At 39.6% G+C, this 24,564-nt stretch overlaps 2 protein-coding genes across 4 annotated transcripts in view; both read left to right on the plus strand.

The window, feature by feature from the left end:
- ttc39a (tetratricopeptide repeat domain 39A) overlaps positions 1 to 9,144 on the plus strand; it is a 27,967-nt gene extending 18,823 nt beyond the window's left edge. For 2 of the 3 annotated variants that reach the window (XM_034881323.1, XM_034881321.1), the window contains 10 exons: positions 1,254 to 1,362; positions 1,461 to 1,528; positions 1,624 to 1,683; positions 2,298 to 2,459; positions 2,838 to 2,929; positions 3,258 to 3,378; positions 3,999 to 4,110; positions 4,356 to 4,470; positions 6,642 to 6,758; positions 7,161 to 9,144. In XM_034881323.1, the coding sequence (XP_034737214.1) occupies positions 1,254 to 1,362; positions 1,461 to 1,528; positions 1,624 to 1,683; positions 2,298 to 2,459; positions 2,838 to 2,929; positions 3,258 to 3,378; positions 3,999 to 4,110; positions 4,356 to 4,470; positions 6,642 to 6,758; positions 7,161 to 7,275 (1,071 nt within the window). In that variant the 3' untranslated portion in view covers positions 7,276 to 9,144. Of the gene's footprint in view, positions 1 to 1,253; positions 1,363 to 1,460; positions 1,529 to 1,623; positions 1,684 to 2,297; positions 2,460 to 2,837; positions 2,930 to 3,257; positions 3,379 to 3,998; positions 4,111 to 4,355; positions 4,471 to 6,641; positions 6,764 to 7,160 lie in introns of those variants that run through there. The other variant, XM_034881322.1, reaches the window with a different exon arrangement.
- A 497-nt stretch (positions 9,145 to 9,641) lies between these two features.
- rnf11b (ring finger protein 11b) lies at positions 9,642 to 23,567 on the plus strand. The gene is made up of 4 exons (XM_034881324.1): positions 9,642 to 9,752; positions 9,962 to 10,245; positions 20,910 to 21,079; positions 22,323 to 23,567. The coding sequence occupies exons 2-4, from the start codon at positions 10,123 to 10,125 to the stop codon at positions 22,492 to 22,494; spliced, it is 465 nt and encodes a 154-aa protein (XP_034737215.1). The 5' UTR covers positions 9,642 to 9,752; positions 9,962 to 10,122; the 3' UTR covers positions 22,495 to 23,567.
- Positions 23,568 to 24,564: the final 997 nt, after the last annotated feature.

Here is a 24,564-nt window from a genome sequence, read left to right on the forward strand (position 1 = left end):
ATGTACAAGTTACACCTTTTGAATGCAATTACTGAAATAAATCAAGTTTTTCAAAATATTCTAATTTACTGGCTTTTATCTGTATAGACATCTGGAGACTCAGGAGTGTCGACATGATCTTGACACAGTGAACTTTTATACCCTGCACGTATACAGTACACTACAGTTCAAAAGGTGTGGAATCACCCAGTAATCGAGTACTTGGACTGGAATCTGACTAAAGTCGCTTTTGTCTGGACTCGTGACTCAACTTAAACTCGCACACAACTTGGATTTGAGAATTTATGAAATCGGACTTAAGCATTCATGAAATAGGACTCGGAAGTTGGTTAAAGTTACTGACTACTTTCATGTGTTATAATAGGTAGTGATGAAGTAGATCAGTAGTGAGGAGTCCTGGACTTAGATTTGAGTCTGACTCGTCAGTACACGATCCGTTCTGCCTGCACGATTTGCGCATGCGTAGATGATAATCCTGATGTATGAGGGTTTATGACACTGCCTGACACTGGCTACTCTATACAGTATGTTTAAAGGGGAGTCTCAGTTTAGCACTATTAGAAATGGATCACTGATTATCAGCTGAACATGTTAGGACTGACAAATCACAGTTTAACCATATTCTTTCTAACTTCTAGAGTTGACAGCATGATCAAGGGTCACCATTCACACCCATTTCTGGACTGGAAAACAAATTTATATCCAAGGGTATTTGGGGGTATTCTCCTGTCATGCATCACTGTGGAGACATTGACTAAATGGGATTTGAATCATTTAATTCTTCTTCTTTCGGGCCCAAATCTGTTTTAAATGTTAATAATACATTTGGTGTCTGAATTACACAGTTTTTATCACTTATAAAATAGCCATTATTGAAGGAAAGAAGAATACATAAATATAATAGGTGAATCCAAACTTAACAAACAGTAGTGAATGTACTTGCATATTTTGCACACAGCCTGTCTGTCATAAAATGTGTCTCTGTTAAGATTGGATGCCTTAAAGTTTTCTGGTAGACATGCAAATGCTGCTCATCCTTCAGCACAAAAAAACTATAATGTAGTTCCTCTGTGATTTTCCTGCACAGAACAGTTCGTAAAATTGTGTTAGTGTGTCCTGTGTGCAGCTTACACCGGGAGATTTGCCAGGAAATGAGACTCAACTTCAACTTTTTTGTGCACGTTTATATATGTGTGTGTGTGTGTGTGTGTGTGTGTGTGTGTGTGTGTGTGTGTGTGTGTGTGTTAATGCAGGAATTTGGTCTCCAGCAGCTTCAGGAGGGCTCTGCAGAAAGCACATTCAGGTCCTTCCTATGTAACATGCTGCTGCTTTGTTATCACACCTTCATGAGCTTTATATTAGGTGAGCAAGGACACGCACGCACGCACACACGCATGCATGCACGCATGCACACACACCAGAAGGATCTTGGCTGGTTTTGTTCTGTTTGTGTCTCATAGGCACTGGAGAAGGAGACATGGAAGATGCAGAGAAACTGCTGCAGCCATATCTTAAAAAATATCCTAAGGTTTGCTAGAATTAAATAACTTTGTTTTTTTCTTTTAATTCCTGCATAATTAGAAATGTTTTTAAACATACTGTGGGTGGCGTTTTATTTTCCAGGGATCGATCTTCTTGTTCTTCGCTGGTCGAATAGAGGAGATCAAAGGCAACTTGGATGGTGTGAGTGCCCGTCTTTCCTTTACATACACAAAACACAGTCAGTAGTACTGCACTTTTCATGTGGAAAATAATTATTTTTATGCATTATGCATTACAAATGCATTGATGTCTAGGAGTCTGTATTTGAATTTGAGTTCCTGAGTCTGTTAAATGATGTGCTTATCTTTTTTTACTGAGAACTTTGCTTTAATTTTGAGTCTTTGTCAGACTAAATGCTACAGTAAACCCCTATGTATAAGTATGCAACTTTGTGACTACTGATATGTTTTGATCTTTGTCATGATAACGGTTCACAGTCTTCCATGTTGAAGTATTTCAGTCATTTTTATTTGTAGAAACATTTGCTACTGCTACAGCGTAACTACTAGAATAAATATTTACAGCATATTTATTAAAAGTGTGTCTTATTCCAATGGAGTTGATTAATTCACATATTTAGCACTGGATTAAAATGTCGCTCTATGTTGATTGACTTTGTCCTCATTGACTGATAGACTGATAGAAGAAGAAGTATACAAAAGGTTGCGAGTTGAGCCCTGTGTCCTCAACTCATACTTATTGACCCATACAAGCATGGTTTTACGTTGCTCCCTAAATGGGTTGTATGTTTCCAGGCTATCAAGCGTTTTGAGGAGTGCTGCGAGGCTCAGCAGCCATGGAAGCAGTTCCACCACATGTGTTACTGGGAGCTAATGTGGTGCTTCACATACAAGAGGCACTGGAAGATGGCCTATTTCTACGCTGACCTGCTCAGCAAGGAGAACACCTGGTCCAAGGTGGAAAACCTCAGTGTTGGATTTCAAACTTCAAACTAGTTTGACACGTTTTTGATTTATCAAATTCATTTAAAGAGGTTTCCATAAACAGAAATGTTGTTGACCTATTTTCAGCTCAAAGAGAAACGTGTAATCTTCACAACATAAAAAATCCCCACCACTGTTGATGGTGATAGTGAAAAAGAAAATGAATTACAGTTTGTGTTATTTAGAGAGACAAAAAGCCTAGTCAGCACCTTTTAGTGTCTTAAAACAAAACTAAATACTTGAGTTGTGCTGCCCTGACTCTTTAAACTCCACACACTCATATTTTTTTCTCATCTTATTTAAAGGGGAAAGATGGGATTACAGTAGTAACCACTTTTTTCATTCCCTCAGGCTACATATGCATATATGAAAGCAGCCTACCTCAGCATGCTGACTCCGGATGATTGCCTAACCTTTGGGGAGACTGCGTTCACTCTGTTCAGGTATGAAATAAGAGCCGAGGCACTACTGAAACTATTTACATCAACCACAGTGTAACACTGACAATTATATCTACACAGTTTCTTCTTCTGGAAAGTCTTTGGTAGGGAACATGAACGTAAAATATTATAATACAGCAGGAATTGAAGTGGTGTTTTTGACGTTAAATTATTGTTGTAGCACAGAGCTGTACAAGTGTTTTATAAAAAACAGAACATATGTCTACGAGATAATAACTAGAAAATGTGTGTTACACATTACATAATATGTGTTACATTTTTTCTCTATACTGTTGATATGTAGGTGTTTCCTTTGTTATCATCATTTCAGGCAGGTTCCAGGTCTGAAGCAGAAAATAGCAGGGAAATCTTTGCCAACAGAGAAGTTTGCAATCAGGAAAGCCCGTCGCTACCTTGCAGAAAACCCAATTCCTCTTCCTGCTCCTCCACTGGTCAGTAATGGACAAGGCTATGTCATGGCCACTGGTTTACCTGTATTACGACTGGATGTTTACACAGTTATTACAATGTGTAAATTGTTTCTTTGACGGCACTGCATCAACCCCTCCTGGTCCAGGGTATATAAATAGCTGTTATACTGAAACCTCCTATCCACTAAGTTAGCAGATAAAAGTAGCAGGGCGATGAGTTAAAGAGGTAAAGTAACCGTGTGCTCACAAAACCAGGGTTACAACAAAAACAAAAACAACAGATGATTCTGTTTCACCCTATAACAAAGGCTTTGGAAGGTTGACGGAGAACAGCGCTCAATGGCATTTCACAAATCTACCATCCAGCTTTTACGCTCCTTTAAGTTCCTTTGCCTACGGTGGTGTGTCCTTTTGGTTTCTTTGCAGGGTGTGCAAGCATCAGGCTTTGTCCCCATGAGCCTATAGTGCGCATCCAAAGGCAAAACCAGTACGAAATAGATAAACCTAGTGCACCTACCTCTATGAGCAAAGGTGGAGCCCTTTAACCTTGTTTTTTTGACACTCCTTGAGCTACTGACACTGTTGCTATTAATGAAAATTATCTGATTTTGTATGATTTGTGCACTTTGTGTGTTCTCTAGGAGATGATGTACATCTGGAACGGTTACACAGTCATTGGCAAACACAAAGACCTGACTGAAGGCATGCTGCAAACACTGGATGAGGCACAGACTAATCTCGAGAGCAGCCCAAGTATGGAAAATTATTCAACAGAGCCAAGAGAATACCAATGAAATAAAATCTTTCATTTTTTTGTTGTTGACATTAATATGCTAAGCTGGGTTGCATTTATTTGAGATACTATACTGATGCTACAGTTATTGTGAACATCTTACAGAATTATAATATCTAGACATTATCGTTTTGAACGTTTGTCCAGAATGACTACCTTTTTTGTCATCAGTTTGGTCCTTACTGTCCTATTGTGTGTTTGTCAGGGTCAGAGTTCACCATTGATGATCAGTGTCTGCTGAGCCTCTTGAAGGGCCTGTGTCTCAAACACCTGGGGCATCAAGAGGAGGCCGAACACTACTTTACCCTCGTCCTCTGCAAGTAAGCATCTGAACATGTATATGCGTGCTCAACCAAAACAGTAGCCTGACAGATGCTCTAGTTTCTGTGTCAACACCAATTAGCCTGATCATAATCGTTGTGCGTCCTCTGATGAATAAAGGCAGTTCTGTTTTGAAAAAAGAACTGAAGGATATGAGGGGCAATCTGGGACATTATTCACAATTAACTCACACACATACACATTCTACAATTCTACAAATTCTAGTGAAATTCTTTCATACATATTAGTAAAAAATTCACTGAAACCTCACACAGACTGAATTGCTCACAAACACAAATGAAACGCTCTCAATAACGCTACTGAAACCCTCCCACACACAATACTGAATTGCTCTTATATACACAACTGAACAGGTATTTACTTTCAATAGTGTATACAAGAATGTTTCAGTATAGCGCACAAGTGTGTTTCAGTGGTGTTTATGAGAGTGTTTCAGTAGTATTTATGAGAGCATTTCAGTTGAGTTTATGAGCCTGTTTAAGTATTGGGTGTGAGAGGATTTTAGTTGAACAGGAAGGAGTTTCAGTTGAAGAGGTGATTCGGTGTCTGGGAAAAAATCCCTATCCAGGATTTAAACCTGGGTCTCCCGCATGAAAGTAAATTATATTAACCATTAAGATGTTGTTTGTTGCAAGTGAGCTTGCAATTCATGTATCTAAACAGGCCCTGTCTTTCTGAATTAATTAGTTATTGGCTTGAATAATTCTGAAAATACAGAGCTTTGTATTTCTGCCTGCCTGCCATTGAGGATAAGTTCAGAAACAAGCAAAACAGTTCATAAAGTGGCTGTATTACTGTTGAAATAGTGAGAAAACATTATGGAATACTTAAATCAAGAATTGATCACAGCAAATTGAACAATTTACTGGAGCGTGGCTGTAAAAAGGAAGGCACGCTGCGTGGGTTTAACACATCAAGAAGGTTGTGTCTTTAGACGCTAATGTCTTTAGTCGGCGGGATGGCTGCCCATTACAAGCAAGCGTTATTTTAGCATCAGTGGAGAACATCACAACCCAGTCAACAGATGCAAGTTGTGATGTTTTTTGCTACAGTTCTTCTTCTTCTTTAGGGTTTTATGACAGTTATGCTGCATTACTGCCTCCTATTGGAATTACTGGAAACTTCAGCTATTATTTTCTCCTCTTCATACTAACTGCAGTCATCATTCATCCTTAATTCAGAAAAACAGAGCTCCCTTATTTTTGGAAATAATAAGCCAATGACTTATTAAATCAGAAAGACAGAGCCTGTTTAGATAGATAATTTGCAAGATCACCTTTTACCGACAACTTCTGAATAGCTCAATGGGTAATATCATTGGCTTTTATGTGGGAGACCCAAGTTTAAATTCGGGACAAGGAATTCCAAGCCACCTTACTGTTACACCAATTTGCCTTCCTTTTATTTTTGCAATCAAATCTTTTTATTTAAAAAAATTAGCAAAAGTACAAAACAATGTTCTAGATGACTATATACAGAAAAGTGCACTACACATTCCAAAAAAGGCACAGTGTACCTTTTTCACAATCCTTCCTTGTGATCAAATGTTTGCACACAAAAAGAAAGAAAGGTAATATGGGAGGGAGAGAGACACAACAAATACACAATAACAGGAACGATGCCTGCAGCTCACAAACAAGACACACAAAAACAGACACAGACAAACAAGAGACATTAACAGGGAGACCGAGCTTCCTGTTCAACTGAAATACTTTCCTGTTCAACTGAAATCCTCTCATATGCAATACTGAAATGGGCTCATATACTCAACTGAAATGCTCTCATAAACACTACTAAAACACTTTCGTGAACACCACTGAAATATACTAAAATACACACTAAGTGAGAGTGAATTCCCGTTTCAGTTTTGTATATGAGAGCAATTCAGTATTGCGCGTGAGAGGGTTTCAGTAATGTTAATGAGAGAGTTTCAGTAGCATTTACAAGAGCGTTTTAGTAATGCGCGTGAGAGGGTTTCAGTAGTGTTTATGAGAGCTTTTCAGTATAGTGTGTGAGAGCATTTCAATTGTATGTTTGTGAGGTAATTGTAAATAATGTCCCAGATTGCCCCTCATAGAGGGGATCTTGCTTTCATACTGACTTCAGCTTCACACATACTGTAACCACTATGTTTTGACATTATCTGCAGTGAGTCTCAGATCAAGTATGACCACTACCTGGTTCCTAATGCCCTGCTGGAGCATGGCCTGCTGTGTCTGGAGCAAGGCAGAAAAGCTGAAGCTATAAGACTCCTAGAAACGGCAAAGTAAGTCTGTCACCAGATAAACATTTTCAAATCATCTGCAATTGAAGAATCAAAGATTCTTCACTTTCTTTTCATTTGATGATAAATCGTACCGGCCCCCGGTACGACCCTTTGCTGCATGTTGTTCCCCCTCTCTCTCCTTTTTCCTTTCTTCAGCTGTCCTGTCAATAAAGGCCCAAAAAATACCACCCCTCCACTATAAAGTGCCTCGCTCATTCAACTTTGTGGTTTTTAACAAATCTTACAATCAGAGTTAGAAAAAATGACAAGGTTTGCTTTGACTTGATTGTAAACCATCCTGGTGATTTAATGGTTAATTACAATGCACATGAGTGAAATAAGAATTTAGATTGAGGTATACCTCTGATGTGATTGTAAATGACTCTGTTTGCTTTGTTTCAGGCAAAATTACAAAAACTACTCGATGGAATCAAGGACACACTTCCGTATTCAGGCTGCTCTGCACAAGGCCAAGGGCATGGGGGAGAACGGCATCCATGTTCCCTCCAGCCCATAACAGACAGAGGAGGGCACACTAGAGCAGAGATAGTTTCTGTTTCCAAAGTCCCACAGTACACTCAGACCAGACCAGCCCCACCCATTTGGGCGGGTGATTTGTTTTCCCATCAGAAGGGTAGGGGAAGATGGATGCTTCTTTCTCTCATTTGTGTTGCCCTTTCCGGCGACTGTAGTTGTGTGTGGCCCTGACTGGCTAAGGCAGCTTTGCTATGCCCTCTTTTAGAGAGATATTATGATGAACGCCATATCCTTTTGTGATTTGAAATAGAGACAAGTTGAGAAATGTGCCTATATTTATGACCCATTGCTTCTAGCAGGCTTGTTTGTTAAGCACTGTGGCCACCCATAAGGGGCACACTACGGTAGGAAACAAGGTGACATTTGTGTAGAATATAAATTGCAGATTGCCTCCACTCCTACCCCAGAATAAAAATTGGCCCAGGGTACCAACAACCCACCATATAAATTACTGATACTGACTCCACCTGGCCAGCAGCATCATTTTACCTGGTTGCTAAAAAGCTCCCACACCACTTAATTAATTACTTTAATGTAATTTTGTTATTATTGATCAAATAACTTGTTGGGAGATGACATATTTATGGCACATAAATATGTGTTGATATAGTTTGACAGCAGGTCCACATTATATCATGCAACTCATCACATGGTCCATAAAGACTATGAGACTGTTTTGTATTTTGTTACTTTTTAGATTTTGATTGACTGGTTTCACCAATACTTAGATATTTGATCAAAATCAATGTGACCTGGATTAACCCTTATACCGCATAACCATTGGTTGGTTGTCTTTCTCAGAGTGAGTTTCATTTTAGGATACTTTATTTCAGTCTCCTTCTGAGACATAAATAAATCTGCAATCCTGTTACAATTACCATTACATGTAATGACTTTTGCACAGATCTTAGAAATCAGCCAGCCATGCAAACTCTCCTAAATCAAAGAATCTCTTGCAGTGAGAGTTGTTCTTTACATTTATATATTGTAAATGGCACCTTTTGCACAAATTATCCCATTTTAAGAGGACAGATGAATGTGTCTTTTTTCTGAAAGGCAGACTCCCTCCTTTTCTCCTCCTGGTGTGTGGGACGGACTCCAACAGTACTTAAGCTTAAACAAACAACCCATTCATGCCGAGCAGCAAAGGACTGCGTGCTTGTCCGCCTGTTGCATCTTTAGTGAGTGATGACGGATTGGGAACCACCATAGTCTTCCTGCTTTGTGGACGTCCTCTGTTGCTCTTGTATCAGCCATGCTTGACTACAATCATCTATACAAGGACATGAACATAATAACCATGCTCCTGTGTCAAATATTAATCTGTATATGAATAAACACTTGTTATGACTGATGATAAACCGAAAGAAAGGGGTCACCTCTAATCGCATTGCTAGTGAGGTTATTTGAAGGGCTGTGTCTCAACAACAGAGTGTCAAACTCAGATGGTGTCTCAAGTGTTGAAATTAGAGTACTGATGATTTATTAATGATTAGAGTAAGGTTTGGGATTCAAGACGATAACCAGGAGTCAGTTTCAATTTAAGTTTAATGCCAAAGTAAAATTTACTTTAAATATTGCTTTTACAGCTCTCTGAAATATTTAAATAACAAATTGTATTTAATTTTCTGATAAATAATTAGGCTTATTTTTCTTTTTTTTTTCTCCCTTTGGTTTTGCAGATACTGTATAGCTGAAAGAAACTAACCAAATTTAGTGGCATTCTGATGTTAACAAGCAGCATATTTTTTGGGGCACGGCTACTACTGAGTAGAATGAGATTCCTGTACATACTGAATGTTTCTATTGTAATTTAAGACAAAATGATAAGCAACTAAAAAAACATACCGTTTTGTGTTGTCTTTTTTGTCATTTGTGCACCACAAACAGAAGCATGAAGTAGGCCTACAATGTGTACAGTACAAAGTAGTATTATTTTCAGAACACAGCGGCACTGCTTCTTGCAAATCTTTGCACTCGTTGTTCTCATACATGTGATCTAATCCTCTAGATACAGTAAAGTCGACTCATCTCATCTTGTTGATGTGCAAGGCAAGGGCAGCCAGGGATAAGAACACAAGGGACATTGGAATAATGCACTTCATATTTGACTGGAAATAAACAAAGAAGACAAACAAGAAACCAGTGAAAGTGTAGCATACAATATTTTGAGGCCTGTACTGGTAAAAGCAAAACTGCCCTGAAATTGCAATCATAAAGAAGCGTCATTAATCGATTTTAGTTCTGTGTTTATGTTTCAGCTAAGAGCAATGTGATCACGAATCTGATTGGCTACCAAGAAGAGCTTCCTGGATGTAGCTAAAAGCTCATTGGTTCGTTGTTTGATGGGGCAGGGCTTCGTGTTGCTACGTCGCCACCTTTTTTCGTTGTTCGGCAGCTGCAAACTGGAAAGTCCCTGACAGCCAGAGAGGCTTCAGACAAGAAGGCTGCGATGAGGTTTGTTCATTTACATGAAGGATATTAATATTGTCTGCGTTTCGCTACCTCGGCGGATAAAAAAAATCTATGTGTTTGGGACTTTTTTTCAAATAACGTTAGATGCTCTTTTACAAGAGCTATCTTATATCTCTGTTCAAGCTAGCTAGCTAGTTCTTTGTGTGGCTAACGTTAGCTGCTAGCTGAGGGATGTTTTGTTGTTGTTAAAGCCCTCCCGTCGTCTGGGAGAGGAGACTCGTCAGCTGTGCATGGGGACACGCCTTCTCTTCTGCTGACATTACGTTATCTGTGAAATTGGCCCGTAAAATCCCGCTGGGTAGCGTTAGTAAAGCGACACCGAGATAGGGGTGAGTTTGACCGAAGGAAGGAGATGGGAAACTGTCTGAAGTCCCCAACCTCGGATGATATTTCTTTGCTACATGAATCTCAGTCGGATCGTGCCAGCTACGGAGACGGTGCTGACCCAGACCTGGAGCCACCGCCCCCTTATCAGGTAACTTTAATCAACTGTTTGGAATAAAACCTGACTAGCGAGCCTTTGTGGTTTTGTCTAGAGATTAGCCAAATTTATAAAATATCTGAAAGTGAGATGTTTTGTGTGATGTGTGGCACGTCTGGCCCACTTTGCTAATGTTGTGCCTTTTAATAGCCGATACAAAAAGGAGACACCAAGGTGTTAAACAAAACAATATGTGAGGCTAGCTAGATCAGCTGTTTACAGACCCAGCATCACCCTTGCCCAGCAACCCAGCCCACTGACCCCGTCATGGCTTTGATACTAATCCACTTTGTATATCCGATTGACTTGTCTGTGTCTACCATTTCCCATAAATCGTATTCTGATTCACCCTTCGCTAATATGATAGCAGCGCGATATCATTACTTGCTATCTTCATTCAAACGCACCGAACCATGTAGATTTGGCTGATATTAAGTGGCGTTAGAAACACAAAGACATCTGTCATGGCCTGTAGTTTAGTTCTCCAGTAAACAGGGAGTTTTGCAGTGAAAGAAAGTCTCTCATAACTTGCTCAGCTGCTTCTTTCACTGTTTCCCTCCAGGGCAGCAACTTTATTTGCTTGGTGTCCTTATTTCCTGAATTAGATCAGCTGTAAACAGACCATGTTGTAGCTGTAAATATTATTCATGGTGTAACCCTTCTCTTGTGTTTTTTTCTGTGTTATGGACCGGCTGGAATGTGTTATGTAAAGCCTTGGCAGAGTTAACCTGTTACTAGGCTAAGCCAAGCCTTATCACAAGATTTAAGATAAGTGTTTTTACACCATGGGAAACTGAAGACGATCTTGGGCCATGACAACTTATTATTTTAGAGAAGTACTTAATTATGTACCTATTGCCAACAGAGATGACAACGTAAAGAGGGAAATTTGCACCACTGTCTCAATCTATTATCTATAATTTGAAAAGCCCAGTTTGAAATTCATAATTATATAATTAAATAATATATTTCAAAATCTTGATTCTCTATTTCTAAATAGATATCAAGATACATAAATGTCAAGGTATTAGATTGATTTTTTTTTTAAATGTGATAAACAAAGATTATTGGTTTTCTCTTCGAAGATCTAATTTGCTTTTACCATACAGTATATGCCGAGGAAATGTCCAGCTGCTTCTAATTGTTATCGATTGGCTCACTGGTATCTTTTGTTTCTTTATAGATTGGTGGTTCTTTACCTTTTATCTGTTTAATTATCAATACAGTTCTTTAAAAGACCAAAATCAACAAAGGCAACAATATGCCTTTTTTTGTTTTATACATTTTAGTCAGTCTTAGAAGCTGAAATCACATCAACAGGACATGGAAAATGGGAGAAAATCAATTTTGATAATGCACTGTGATAGCCAAAAACCATTCCCAATTAATAGTCTTTAATGTATGTACATTTTTATGGCACACATAGGCATCACATACTAGATTGGCATCTCCTACTGGTTAAAAACTCACAGGTAAGGTTTGTACCTCTCATGTATTATCATTCATTTGGGCCACAGAGGTAACCATTGGTTTCTTCGAAAGATAGTTAAGTATTTATTAGAGGTTTCACTATTTTGATTTTTAAGCTTTCAATTTTGACTGTTGACATCAAAAGCCACATCAGAAATTCCCCCAGTATTTTTTTTTCTCTCTCCACCCCTGCCTACTTGGGCACATCAAAATAAAATAAAACAAAAAACTGACACAGTATAGCTTACCGGCTTGTAGCCTGCAGCTAAAGACACGTGGTAATGTTAGCTTACCAGTAGCCTGCAGCTTGACTTTTCCAGACACCATGGCCACTGCCGGAGTTGGAAATGATGGAGAAGAGAACTGAAAAATGCTTCCCTGCTTCCCTGAAGTCACCGGTGTGGCGATATTTTGCCTTCCCTGAGTTCTGTAAACAAACAACAAAGGTAAAGTATGTGGGCGCCCATGGAACTCCACGGTGCATTCGTGTGCACCTCCTAAATCTAATGGTACATTCAGTGTAAACTCTGAGAAACTCAAACTTTTGATGCAAAGTACCCTTCCGCCATTTAATGGCTCTTATTGTGGCAGGTTATTAAAGGTTGTGTAGTACTTTTGTTCTGGTGGTGTTTTTGAAATCCCTAAATATTTTTCTGACCATCTGGATGAAAAACATTTTGTCAGCATAATCACAAAACCTGAATGTATGCTAAAACATGAGAGGCACAAAACCAGGGCTAAGTAAGTTCATGCACACTTTAAATTTCCTAGTAACATTTTAAGTTCTTATTCATAATCATTGTCATTAATTATCAGTGGAATGTCACTCACAGAATGCCTGTATCAAAGTCTGGCAAAGTTAATATCTGAACAGTCCTTGTTGTGCATCCATATCCAGGTTGCTAGAAGTATGTCATGTCTGGATTACAACAGTGTGTAATTAGACCAAAGCAGACAATTATGGTATCATAGAGGAGAGGCGGCATAATAAACAACATAAACATTACTCAGCTTCTTTGGGAGAGCTCTAAATAAGCTTACGGTTATGTTGACAAATCTGTGTGCAGTTTGTTTACTGTTTCACAAGAGGGTTAGGTTAACTAACTAGTTAAATCCTACTTATAAAGGACTCTTTCAGACATGCCAGCTCTTTTCTCCCTGGTGACCACAGTAATCAGCACCTTCACCATCTGAACACAGCCTGAGAACACAACACTCATTTTGGTGTGTGCTTGCAGTTCAAATTAACACACTTTGGAAGTGCTGCATGTGTTAGAAAGGGGACCAAAGACTCTACTATACTCAACTTGAAAATGAAGTTGGCGTTTTCTTAAAAGCTGTTAAGTAGGGACCTACGTGTAAAGGCCAATGTTCTCACTGTGCTGAGGGTCTCTCCTTCATATTGGAGGGTGAGGTTTGCTAGTCATGATGAAATACATAATGCCAGAAATCCAGGGGGGATCCCAAAAAAAGACAACATGAGCTCTGGCAGGGCTTAAGGTGCAGAAAATGAATACAGATGAGAGACAATGAATATTAAACAACCCTGGTAATGTTTTTTGTTTAAAACATGGTAGATATGTTAATACATTCATTTTGTCTAGTTGTCTACTATCCATTTACTATGTTCATAAAGCAATCCATCACTTTGGAATACCATTTTTTTTATAACAAAGTGGCAGAATAATAAACATAAGCAGCATTATTTAATTGACTAAGATTTGTATTTGAAGTGCTAAATTCCGGGGTGTCCTCTATTCTAGACAGTCTCATGAAAAGTACTTTCCCCCTTCCTAATTTTTTCTACTTTTGCATTTTTGTCACAATTAATTATTTCAGATCTTCCAACACAACAAATAGAATATATTTAGAAGGTGTTTGCATTCAACAGGGCTAGCAGTAATTAAGCCTAATTGTGTTTGAACCCAATTATCTATCAGTTTAATTAATTATTTGGTTGATTGAGTAACTAAAAAGGAATTACTTTATTACACAGGACCAGTTGGTGCATCACTGTTTTCCTTTAATACATGAGGTCCACTTAACTTGTCTTTGACTTGTATTCATTTTTGTTGTGTGACAATGTGTGCCAAATGTGCAAAAATGTAATAAATTAGGAAGGGAGAAACAACAGGTTAACCAGGAGCAGCACTTCAGGCTTATATGTAAAACATGCCACTAATCACGTTGTTGACTAATTGTAGAAGTCAGTGCATTGGGGAGCGGTAAATTTCAATGAAATGAATATCTTCAAAACACAGTGCATGACCGCCAATAAAATAGTTGAACTGCATCACACTCATCAGACATTAACCCTGAGGGTTACAATGTTCTGCTGCTACTTGAGTTCGTCTGTCACGTTAAAGCCGATCCGACCATCTTTCCTGGGAATGCGCAGTCAGAGGAGGGGGACGTACGGCATCTGGAGCTGAGTCTGCCTCCTGCAGAGGCTGCCACTGTTTAAAACTCGTCACAACATTGTTTGAGAATAGATTAGATAATACTTTATCATCCCACAATGGGGAAATTCACTTGTTACAGCAGCAGTTTAAAAAGAATAAAAACAAACAACAGACAATGTGCAAAAAGTACTGAATGAATCTAAAGTGGCATTATATAAAAGGTATTATAAAGTAAAGTGAGGTGCCGTAGTATGGAAAACATTGGTAAGTATAAGTGACGTGAAATTAAATTGAATATGTAATTAAATAATATAGCAAATGTAAGTAACCATAATATATAAATTATATTGAAGTGTAACCATAATTTAAATAATATTGAAAAATGAAGTACTCAAAGGAAAAATATAAACACAGATAATATTTGGTGGGTAAATAAAACAGAAACTATAACATTATCAGGTGGTGCAGGTGTTGTAGAGTCTGACAGCGGATGGGATGAACGACCTGCGGTACCTCTCCTTCTTACACCGTGGGTGTCTCAGTCTGCTGCTGAAGGAGCTGCTCAGGGAGCCCACATTGTCATGTAGAGGGTGAGAGTCCATGTGGTGTGGTCCATGATGGATGTCAGCCCGGCTAACATCCTTCTCTCCCCCACTTTCTCTATAGAGTCCAGAGGACAGTCCAGGACAGAGCTCACTCTCCTCTCTATTGAGTCTGCTCCTGTCCCTGTCTGAGCTGCACCTCTCCAACAGACCGCAGCATAAACTAATTAGCTTAATATCAGAAAATTGCTGTCCATGAAGTTATGGTCTGTATACACAAAGGAAGGATGGAAGGGTGGATGTTGAAAGCTAAGTGGATGAGATCAGCTCTGAGCCAACCACTTAGGCTAGTGGGCCATGTAATGACTTGTCAAAAATGATTTAAAAGTGTGTGTGTGTCTGTGAGAGAGAGAGTTGTGTTCAGCTTTGTTTCGTATCAACTCGGGAGAACACGAAGCTAAGGGAGGTGCAGGTTTGTTTGTGCTCCTAACATTCTAAAGGCTGCAGTCGTGTGTGTGGGGGCTTAGTGAGTGAGTGTGTTGCTTAAAATGCGTTCTGTGTTGTGTGGTGATTTGGAAAGCAGCTGGTGACACAACTTCTTCTAGTCTAGGTGACTAGTTGCTGTTAGACTGGGCTAAGAGAGATAGGGCACCCCTGTGTATTTTCATTTGAGAGGGTGTCAATTTATGAGTGAGTTTGTGTGTGTTTGTGTGTGTGTGTGTGTTGGCCCCCCGGTATGGCTTGTAATGCCCCTGTCCATATTGTAAGCCTCAGAGCTGGGAGCAGTCACAGGACTTTACAAGACTTTCAAAGAGTCTCTGAGGTTTTTGTCTGTTTGCATGTACATGAACTTTCTAGGTTTGTAACTTTGTAGCTTGTCTTCCATTTTCCACTGTTTCTCTCACTTCTGTGTGAACAAGAGGCCTAGGGAGAAAGAAGTAATTTAAAACATGTCAAAGCAGCACCTGCTGCTCTGCTCAAAGACCAGGCCAAATCATTTCAGATGGTTTAGTCGACCGAGGTGCATGCCACTGACTAGAGGGGATACACGCACAATTGAAGAGCACAGACTGTCAACCACCTGCCTTGCGCTCAAGATGAAAGGGCTTGCAGTCAGCAGTTTGGTTTGAGCTCAGTCAGCTTGGTCAGAAGAAATGGAGAGAAAAAAAAAGTTTGCACTAGAAGTTTATAATTAGTTATCAAAGCTGGACAAGAGATGAGGAAACACATAGGGGATAGAAGAACTGCATGAAAAGCAGTCTTTTCAGATTTCAAGCAGACTTTTGCCATGAATCAAAAAGTTTAAGTTCTGTTAAATCCACCTTCTAGCTGTGAAGGAAGTGATACATCATTTGTTTAAGTGTGTATTAATATTTGGGAACCATGGTAACATGAATGAAACAACATAAGTTAAAGAAACACCTCTTTTATTGCTAATAAGGCGTCTTCATAATATTTTGAAAAGTTTGAAAAAAAATTCCCAACCTACACTGGTCGGTGTGCTAAAAATTCTCACATTTTGAAACTTTAGCCACTGTGGTCTGCAGTTGTCTCCATCCAAATGGGCATTCTTATAATGCTACAATCAGGGAAGGCAGGAAGAGAGCGTGACCTCCTTACTGGGTTCAGATAACAGTAATGTGTCAGATGAGTTCAACATAAGTGCCACTGACTTCACCACAGGCATGACTACGTCACTTCAATTAGGTAGTGTTGGTTTTTAGCCTTGTAAGGCAACAATGCACCCCACCAGAGAGCCCAGATTACCTACCTCTTGACCTCATATGGTAAAAGAAACATTAGGGAACGAAGTGGGGGAGGCAGTGCAGCTGACAAACAAGACATTGTACTGAAAGTCAGTGACATAGACTGTGAGCTTTGGCTGGCACACAGCCACATAGGGTTGTTGTTTCTGAGCATGCTCCACAACGACCAGGACTAAAATAACTCTTTTGTCCCTCCATGACTCCCTCTCACACTTAAGTTCTCATTTTCAGTCAAATGACGGTCTCATATATCAGAGGGGTCAAGGTAGTTTTAGTCATTATATTACAGTGGCAAAAGTGAAAGGCTGTTATGGGTCTATATAATGTGGTACAGACTCCCCTAATACTTAAACTTTAGGGATACTTTGAACCTAAAAATTAGCATAATTTGGGCGCTTTAATACCCGTAGCCTGTATCAAGGATCCCATATCCAAGCTGATGAAGAAAATGTGAAAAACACATTTTATAGTCAGCCTGTCCGATTATCACATCAACAAATACATCCTGTGATACTAATACCCATTCTTCTCCTCCTCCCATTGTTGTCATTGTTACCTGTGTGATCAAATGAGCACACAGCCTGTATTGTGCGCAGATGTCGGCAAGTCTTGTTTAAAGATTTGGTTACTCTGCAGTCTCTAGAACGAGGGCTACGATTTCAGAGCCTGCCAATGCTTTATGTTTCTTCCCTTTAAGTGCATATGGACACTTGGCTTGAACAAAAGATGCAGCCACATTTGTCTAGTAGATATTTTCTGTACTGATGTGTGAAGGTTTGGAAGATTTGCAGACAAAATGAATTTTTGTATTTGTAATATCTTGTCACTATATTGTTCTTACAACATGTTTAAAAACAGGAATTTTGCCCGGTCATATGCAGTCTGCAACCCCTTTCCCACATCCACATATACATTTCAACCGTAGCAATCTGCCAGCTTTGGACCAATTTTGTAAATGTTACATCATGGCTTGAGTGGGAATAAAGCAATGATATTCACAAATACAAAATCATGTAACGGTATAAGTTTTTGCACAATGCAGTTTTATATAGCCATCAAGGTGATGCTATATCTGGAAGTACAGGAGGAAATGGTCACTGTGTTTTCTTTTTTAAAGGCATTCTTGTGATGCTTTTAGTGATATTCCACCCAAAATCTATCCCTTGAAGTCCAGTTGGGGAGACAATTAATTAAAAAGTTTCAAAATCCACCAATTTTGCAGCTTCTGAGGGTATTCACAACTCCTCTGCTATCAATTTCCAACACGTTACTGATCTTCAATGAGAAACACTTCAAATCTTTCTGGAATTTAATGTGGTGACATCATGGATTGCATCATTATAGGAGATGTCATATACCAGCACCATGCCAAGATAATTGAACCAGTGAAGTAAAGGGGGCTTGTGTGGTTCTAACCAATTTCCCTGTGTGCTCTTGAAACTGAAGCTCTTGCCTGTTATTGAACTTGTGGGCTGACAGTGCCTCTAGCTTTTATTTTCCCACCCACTGTTTTTTTTTTTCTGAACTGAAAATGGAAGCGCTAGGCCTAAATACCTCCCCTTTCCATCTATCTTTTTCACTTTCAGTGTGCATCTGCTCTCATGCCTTGTTTCCTAAAATCTTCACCTTCCTCCCCGTTCACTATTAGCAGTCTGGGCCTGGCAGGCTTACAGTTTCTGCTACTGTGCCTGGCTCAGCAGCCAACAGCATGCTTGGCAGAGGAAACCAGGGTCTATACTTTGGCTCCCCCTTAAGCCCTCCTTTCACCCTTGCCTACTCCCTCTGTCACACTCTCCATTTCTATGATTGTTGTCCCTTTGGTCAACCTGAGGTCACAGAATGAACCGCTGTCACAATCCAGCCGACACGCCATGTATGAAGGAAAGGAGACGCATATGACAACAATTACACTGCTGACCACTACACAGTCAACCACCCAAACACAAACAGAGTCCAGCTGCTATTCCCCTCTGAGGCCCTGTTCGTAGCTTTTATTGTTGTTGCCTGGCTGCCGTCTCTTTATTCAGGAGTGGCTGTCAGGGGAGCAGCAGATAGCCTAAACTGCTAAAGTCATGGCATCAAATGCTCAGGTGCTTAGAGGCCGACAGGTCATTGTTCTGAATTTTCAGATAACATTTTTTTTATTTTTTATTTTAAAGAAAGAAAGCTTTTTAAGAATTAAAATGAGACGATACTGTTTAAAAGTTTGGAATCACCTGCAACAAAAGCTTGATTGTATTTATATTTTTAAATGGTCTTTAATGCTTTTAGGTTGTAGAAAGTAGTTGTTATTTTGTATAAAGGGTTTGCAAAAGACATAGATAATGCACAAAGGTTCATCCAGACTGACAATTTTAAGAGACAAAGATACGTCTGAGCAGTTAAATAAGAATAGAAGGATTACCAGTCATTGGTAAAATAATGTGGAAGCTTTGCATCAAAATGTGTGAAGATTTAAATAGGAACAGCTTACTGTTTTAGTTTGAATGCACAAAATAACCAGCTGGAATTAACAGATGTGTTGCTTTAGTGACCAATGTTTTTGTGCTAACGTGACACATTGTATTACAAATTAGCCAACAGGAATCTATTATTTATCCAAAGTGTTCAGGCATGTAAATGTAAAGCATGTCAAGTTAAGCATAAAGATGTAACCCTTCATCCTTCTTTTAGTTTGTTGCTCATCTTGGAATTAATGTATAAACCCTGTCTACTACCATTCACCCAAAAAGACAGCTACTTTATGCAGGCAGATCAGCAACACAGCCATACATGTTTATTAAAGGCTGCAGATAGATTTCTCCCTTGCTAAGGCCTGGCTTATCTCCAGTTGCATTCATTCAAATGTCTGGGGCTTGTATCAAAAGAGAGTCAGTGTGCTGAGGCTTTGGGCTCACTTAGGGAGACGAGGAACTGTTAACCACACCACAAAGGAGTGTGTAGTGAGTCTATAAGAACATACGAGGCTAGAGGGAGGAAGGGAAGGAAGGAAGATGCACAGTCATAGACCACAAAGTGAGCGAGTTGAGTAAATCGCAAGTTGTTTAGAAAGGAGGAAGATACAGACATAGGTAGTGCACAATACAGAAAGAGAAGAAAAAATATATATATATATATATATATTTCTTTCTCAGTCCATGTGAGTCAGTGTTTTGTTTAGTTTTTTTACAGTTCAGCTTTTATGGTCCTTTTGGGGGTGTGGTTATAGGTCAAGTTTTTGTTCAATTGACTCATTACGGTCTGATACTGCAATCCCTGTTTGTCATTTTGATTTGATGTTACTTTCAGTAGCCCACACTTTAAACTTATTTTGTGGTTTAGTGCACCAATATGAAAGATTGATGACAGACATAATGAAAGACTATCAACTTGACACTTTTCATGTTCAGTTTCTTGTTGGGTCAATCTGAAGACAAAGTGTAGACGGACAGGGGGGTTTGGCTGCTTTAAAATTGAGTGCAGTCAAGTTTCCACATACTGAATCTTTGATATTTTCCTGCTATAAGAAGTAACTTCAGTGGTTTTTCTATCTAAATCAAGTGAAATTGTTTTATTAATCCCATTTCAAAAGTCTGGTCTGTATGACGCCTACAGTTAATCTAACCAGTTAGATATTTCTCTTTCTTTGCACCAGATGGAACACATTTATCTCCAGCCAAGTCAGCTGTGTAGCTATGTGCTGCAGCAGCTGTTTGCACAGGCCGTGTGGAAACACCACCACCTACTGCCTGTGATCCTCCCACAACATGCCCAGAAATATTGTTGGCTTGTAATCAATCATTGATTACATCAGTTATTGACATGTTATTGTGCTAGTTTCAGTCCTGCCGGCCTTCTTTTTCAGAGGGATAATTGCATATTAAAACAAAGAATGTGCGTTACATTAGGAGACTCATCAACAATCAGCTGAGTACCTTCATTGTGAGGTAAAAGTTAGTAAAATGCCCTTCAGAGTGAGGGATTTCCATACTAAGGCTTACTAGTATTTACTGGCAGGTGGTGACATTATTCCGTCTCTCCCTATTAAAATAAACACTTTTGTCCCAGTTCATAGTGCGCATTTGTGACATTATTCAAAGAAAGTTTTATAAGCCTGTTGTTCATCTGTGCTACCCGACTTGACTTCCACCGAAAGTAATAACAAGAACAACATCTTCTGCTTTTCTTAGAATAACATCTCACAATGGAAGAATTAAAGGTAGAGAGAGATTCATGAAACTTGAAAACTTTATTAGTTGTACTGCAGGGTATCTACAAAGCCCTCTCATATTCCATTTCCTGCTGTAAAACAGACCTCCAACTAACTCTGTACCCTTGACTATGACTTAGCTTTAGCTGCTGTGTGAGAGTAGCAGAAAAATAGAAATAAGTTTGCTAGTGAGGTGTCTGCATAAAGGGGTAAGTAATAGTGACTTCTCTGAAAATAAAAAGACAGTTTGGTATTACTCATTTATGTGCTCTTCTCTCTCTATGTGCAGGAGCAGATCCATGTGCCTATCTACCACCCAACACCCAGCCAAGCACGACTGGCCACACAGCTGACAGAGGAGGAGCAGGTTCGCATCGCACAGCGAATCGGACTCATCCAACACCTCCCGAAGGGCGTGTACGACCCAGGGCGGGATGGCTCCGAGAAGAAGATCAGAGAGTGAGTAGAAACGCCGGACGGCCAGACTCAGCAGCGGGAGTTACACACAGTAACACAGTTGGGAGAGATGCTGCTTCACTGCAGGGTGTTTGTAGGTCTTTAGAAACGCCTTAAATAGAATGATCTACATTCACTGTTTGAGAACAGGATTAAAATGTAAAGTTTCTGGAATAATAATATCCAAATAATAATTATTATTACACCTTTTATTATCTCACGATAGATCCTTGAGGTAACTGGTTCCACCTAGCCTACTGCTCTCGATAACTGACAAAATAATGCCAACATTTCCTATTTACATGTTGTGATTTGTATAGTCACAGAGTGCAAATACAAATAAGGTCACATGAGAGATAGCCGTCTTCTAACTGTATACATACTGGGAACTATTCTCCACAGACCACACACTGTGGCAATACAAATCACAACATGTAAATGGGAAAAGGTCGGCATTATTTCCTCACTTATTGGGAGCAGTAGGCTAGTTGGAGCTGGCTCTATGGTGAGCTAGGCTAGCGGTGGGTGCGTCAGACAGAGTTACGACACGCACGGAGATGAGAAGCGTATGTATGGATTTATCTAACTCTAGGGGATACGGTGAATAAGCTAAAGCCTCAAAAAGTCGGCGTGTTCCTTTAAACGGACTGGGAGCCAATGGAGTGATTTTATGGTGTTATGTTTTCTCTCCTGTTGGACCTGGTTATGAGTCTGGCTGTGGCATTTTGAATGAGCCCAAGTTGACTGAGGTTTTGTCGTGAGAGACGTGAGAAAAGTGACTGTTGTCACATGCAAATAAATTCAAATGTTGTCGTGAGAACTTAGTTTGTCATCATTAATGTGCATGCACTACTGTAATACAGAGATGGATGGTACATTATACATACACTGTCGTGGCATTTTACAGTAATGCACATTGTATAATACACACACACACACAACTTTTATAGCAATCTATAAAAAATAGTTTTACAGTCTAATGCATGTTTAAAACATTGTTTGCAAATGGTAACAGTTAAAACCAGTGGAGTTCTTTTGCATATCATTAAATTCATATGAATAGTTAAAACTACTCTACCTACTGTATTTGTATTTTTAAATTGAATAACGCACTGCCATTCATTTAAGTCAATGTAGTGTCAAGTGGCAAAATTGTCTTTTTTTCATTGAACTTCCATTTGTTTCTGCATTTCTGTGCTGTGCTAATCCAATCCCTAACAAAAGATACCTGTGTTTACCTGCACAGGTGCGTCATCTGTATGATGGACTTTGTGTACGGAGACCCCATTCGGTTCCTGCCCTGCATGCACATCTATCACATGGACTGTATAGACGACTGGCTGATGAGATCCTTCACCTGCCCTTCCTGCATGGAGCCTGTGGACGCCGCGCTGCTTTCTTCCTACGAGACCAATTAATGCACATTTGCGCGCGCACGCGCACACACACACACACACACACACACACACACACACACACACACACACACACACACGCGCGCATAAGTTACCCGGTTAGCCTGCTGGACAGGATTAAAGGAATGAACAGAGTGTTGCTGTTAAGGACGAGCAGGAAGGAGCTGGATCGTGGAGAGAAGTAAAAGACAGGAACAGACAATGGGGGTAATGAGGATACAAGTGTAAAGGGAAGTCAAGGGGAGGGGATTATGATTAACTGATATGATTATAACAATTCCAAGATTTGCTTTTTATATGCGTGCATACACAAACAGCCGTTCAAACCTTGGAGGAGGAAGGTAATGTGACCACCATCATAAGGCTGCAGACTGATGGACTGCTGAAGCCTGATAACTGTAATGTCTCACTGCAAGACAAGAAGAAAGAAACACCCTTCAGAAGATCTACCAGATGCTTTGACATGTCTCCAAGTATGACTCTACACACATTGTTGCAAAGTCATATCTGCTGCAAAAAACTATTACCGATGCAGACATGTGATTTAAAGACTGCTAGAACTGCACTTCAGACTCGAGACTACGGACATCAAATTTATTCTTTAGACACACCACAGGCCTTCACTGGACCACGGCACACAGGCCCGTAGTTGTCTGTCTGTATAGATCTTTTATCAGAAAAATAAGATTGGTTGTAGGATGAATTGATCGACCCGTAGCTTTGTGAAATTTGTTCTGTGTTTGTTTTGTCAGTCAGCATAAGGGCTTTGTTGAACCAGTATAACACAGATATGATAAAGGTACAATACAGTTTGTGTTTTTGTCACTAATGTGATAGATAGCTGGTCGACTGATGCTGTCAAGCTATCGACTCCTCATGACTTTCTCGGTCACCATGAGATTTCAGATTATTGGCCAAAGCACTGCTAGACCAGTTAACAAACCATTGATACACATCAGTAGTAATTGCACTTCTTATTTTAGAGTTATGACAAAAGTTGACCATATGCATTTAGTAATTTTGTCAAAGTGAAGTATGTAATTTCAAGGACAGAATTAAAAAAACATACACAAGGATTGGGCTCGTTTAATGTGTTTGCAGCTTCATTCAGCATCCTGTCCTTTGGCAAACATAAAACCAGCCCATTAAGTAAACATTCACACGGAAAACCGTTAATGCCGGCAGGCGCTGCCATCAGGACACTAGTGATGGAAAATCTGGTCGTGAGTTGTGTTAGTAAATAACTGAAGATGCTCATTTACCTAATGTGGTCAGAATCAACCATTATACATCGCTGACTATGTGTTCCTAGTTTAGAAAGGTTATGATTCTATCCGTTTTTATTGTTATTTTCAATCAATTTGAGGCCTCAATCTTAATGAAAACCCTCGCTTCGTTTTAAAATGTCAATTGCACAAGTCACCCAGGTTATTGTTAAAGCACAAAGAAATATTAAATGTTCAGTTATACTTTCCTTTTCCCTGCTAACTCTGGCATGCGGGTCAGTCGGCAACACTTTGAATTATGCAGGAAATGGTAAGTCATTTGAGCTTCCCCTGCATACATGAATGATACAGATCCAACACCGATTGATAACATGCCTTTAGTGGTGTGTGTGTGTGTGTGTGTGTGTGTGTGTGTGTGTGTGTGTGTGTGTGTGTGTGTGTGTGTGTGTGTGTGTGTGTGTGTGTGTGTGTGTGTGTGTGTGTGTGTGTGTGTGTGTGTGTACCTGCGCGTTTGATTGCTTTTTGTGTATGTTTGAGAAAGTTTGGGGGGTGGAGGTGGCACCTTAGTTTTTTTGCACAGTATGGTAATCTATGTAACGCTACATTGCCCACCATCAGTAAGGGCCTGCTAAAATGTAGAGCATTTAACGTCAAGAAGGGGGGGGGGGGGATACAGGGACAGTTTAGACTGTGAAGGCTGCTGTAGAGCTCTCATTGCACATGCCATGTTCCTACCACTTACATCTGCACTGCGGTACTTTCGGACAACCGTTTCACATACAAAAGCCTTTTAAAAGTTTTTCCTTTGTTCCATCTCAGTCTTAATAATCAACTTAAAGAGGAACAC

The sequence above is a fragment of the Etheostoma cragini genome, chromosome 9 (assembly GCF_013103735.1).
Source record: "Etheostoma cragini isolate CJK2018 chromosome 9, CSU_Ecrag_1.0, whole genome shotgun sequence".
Taxonomy (NCBI): Eukaryota; Metazoa; Chordata; class Actinopteri; order Perciformes; family Percidae; genus Etheostoma; species Etheostoma cragini.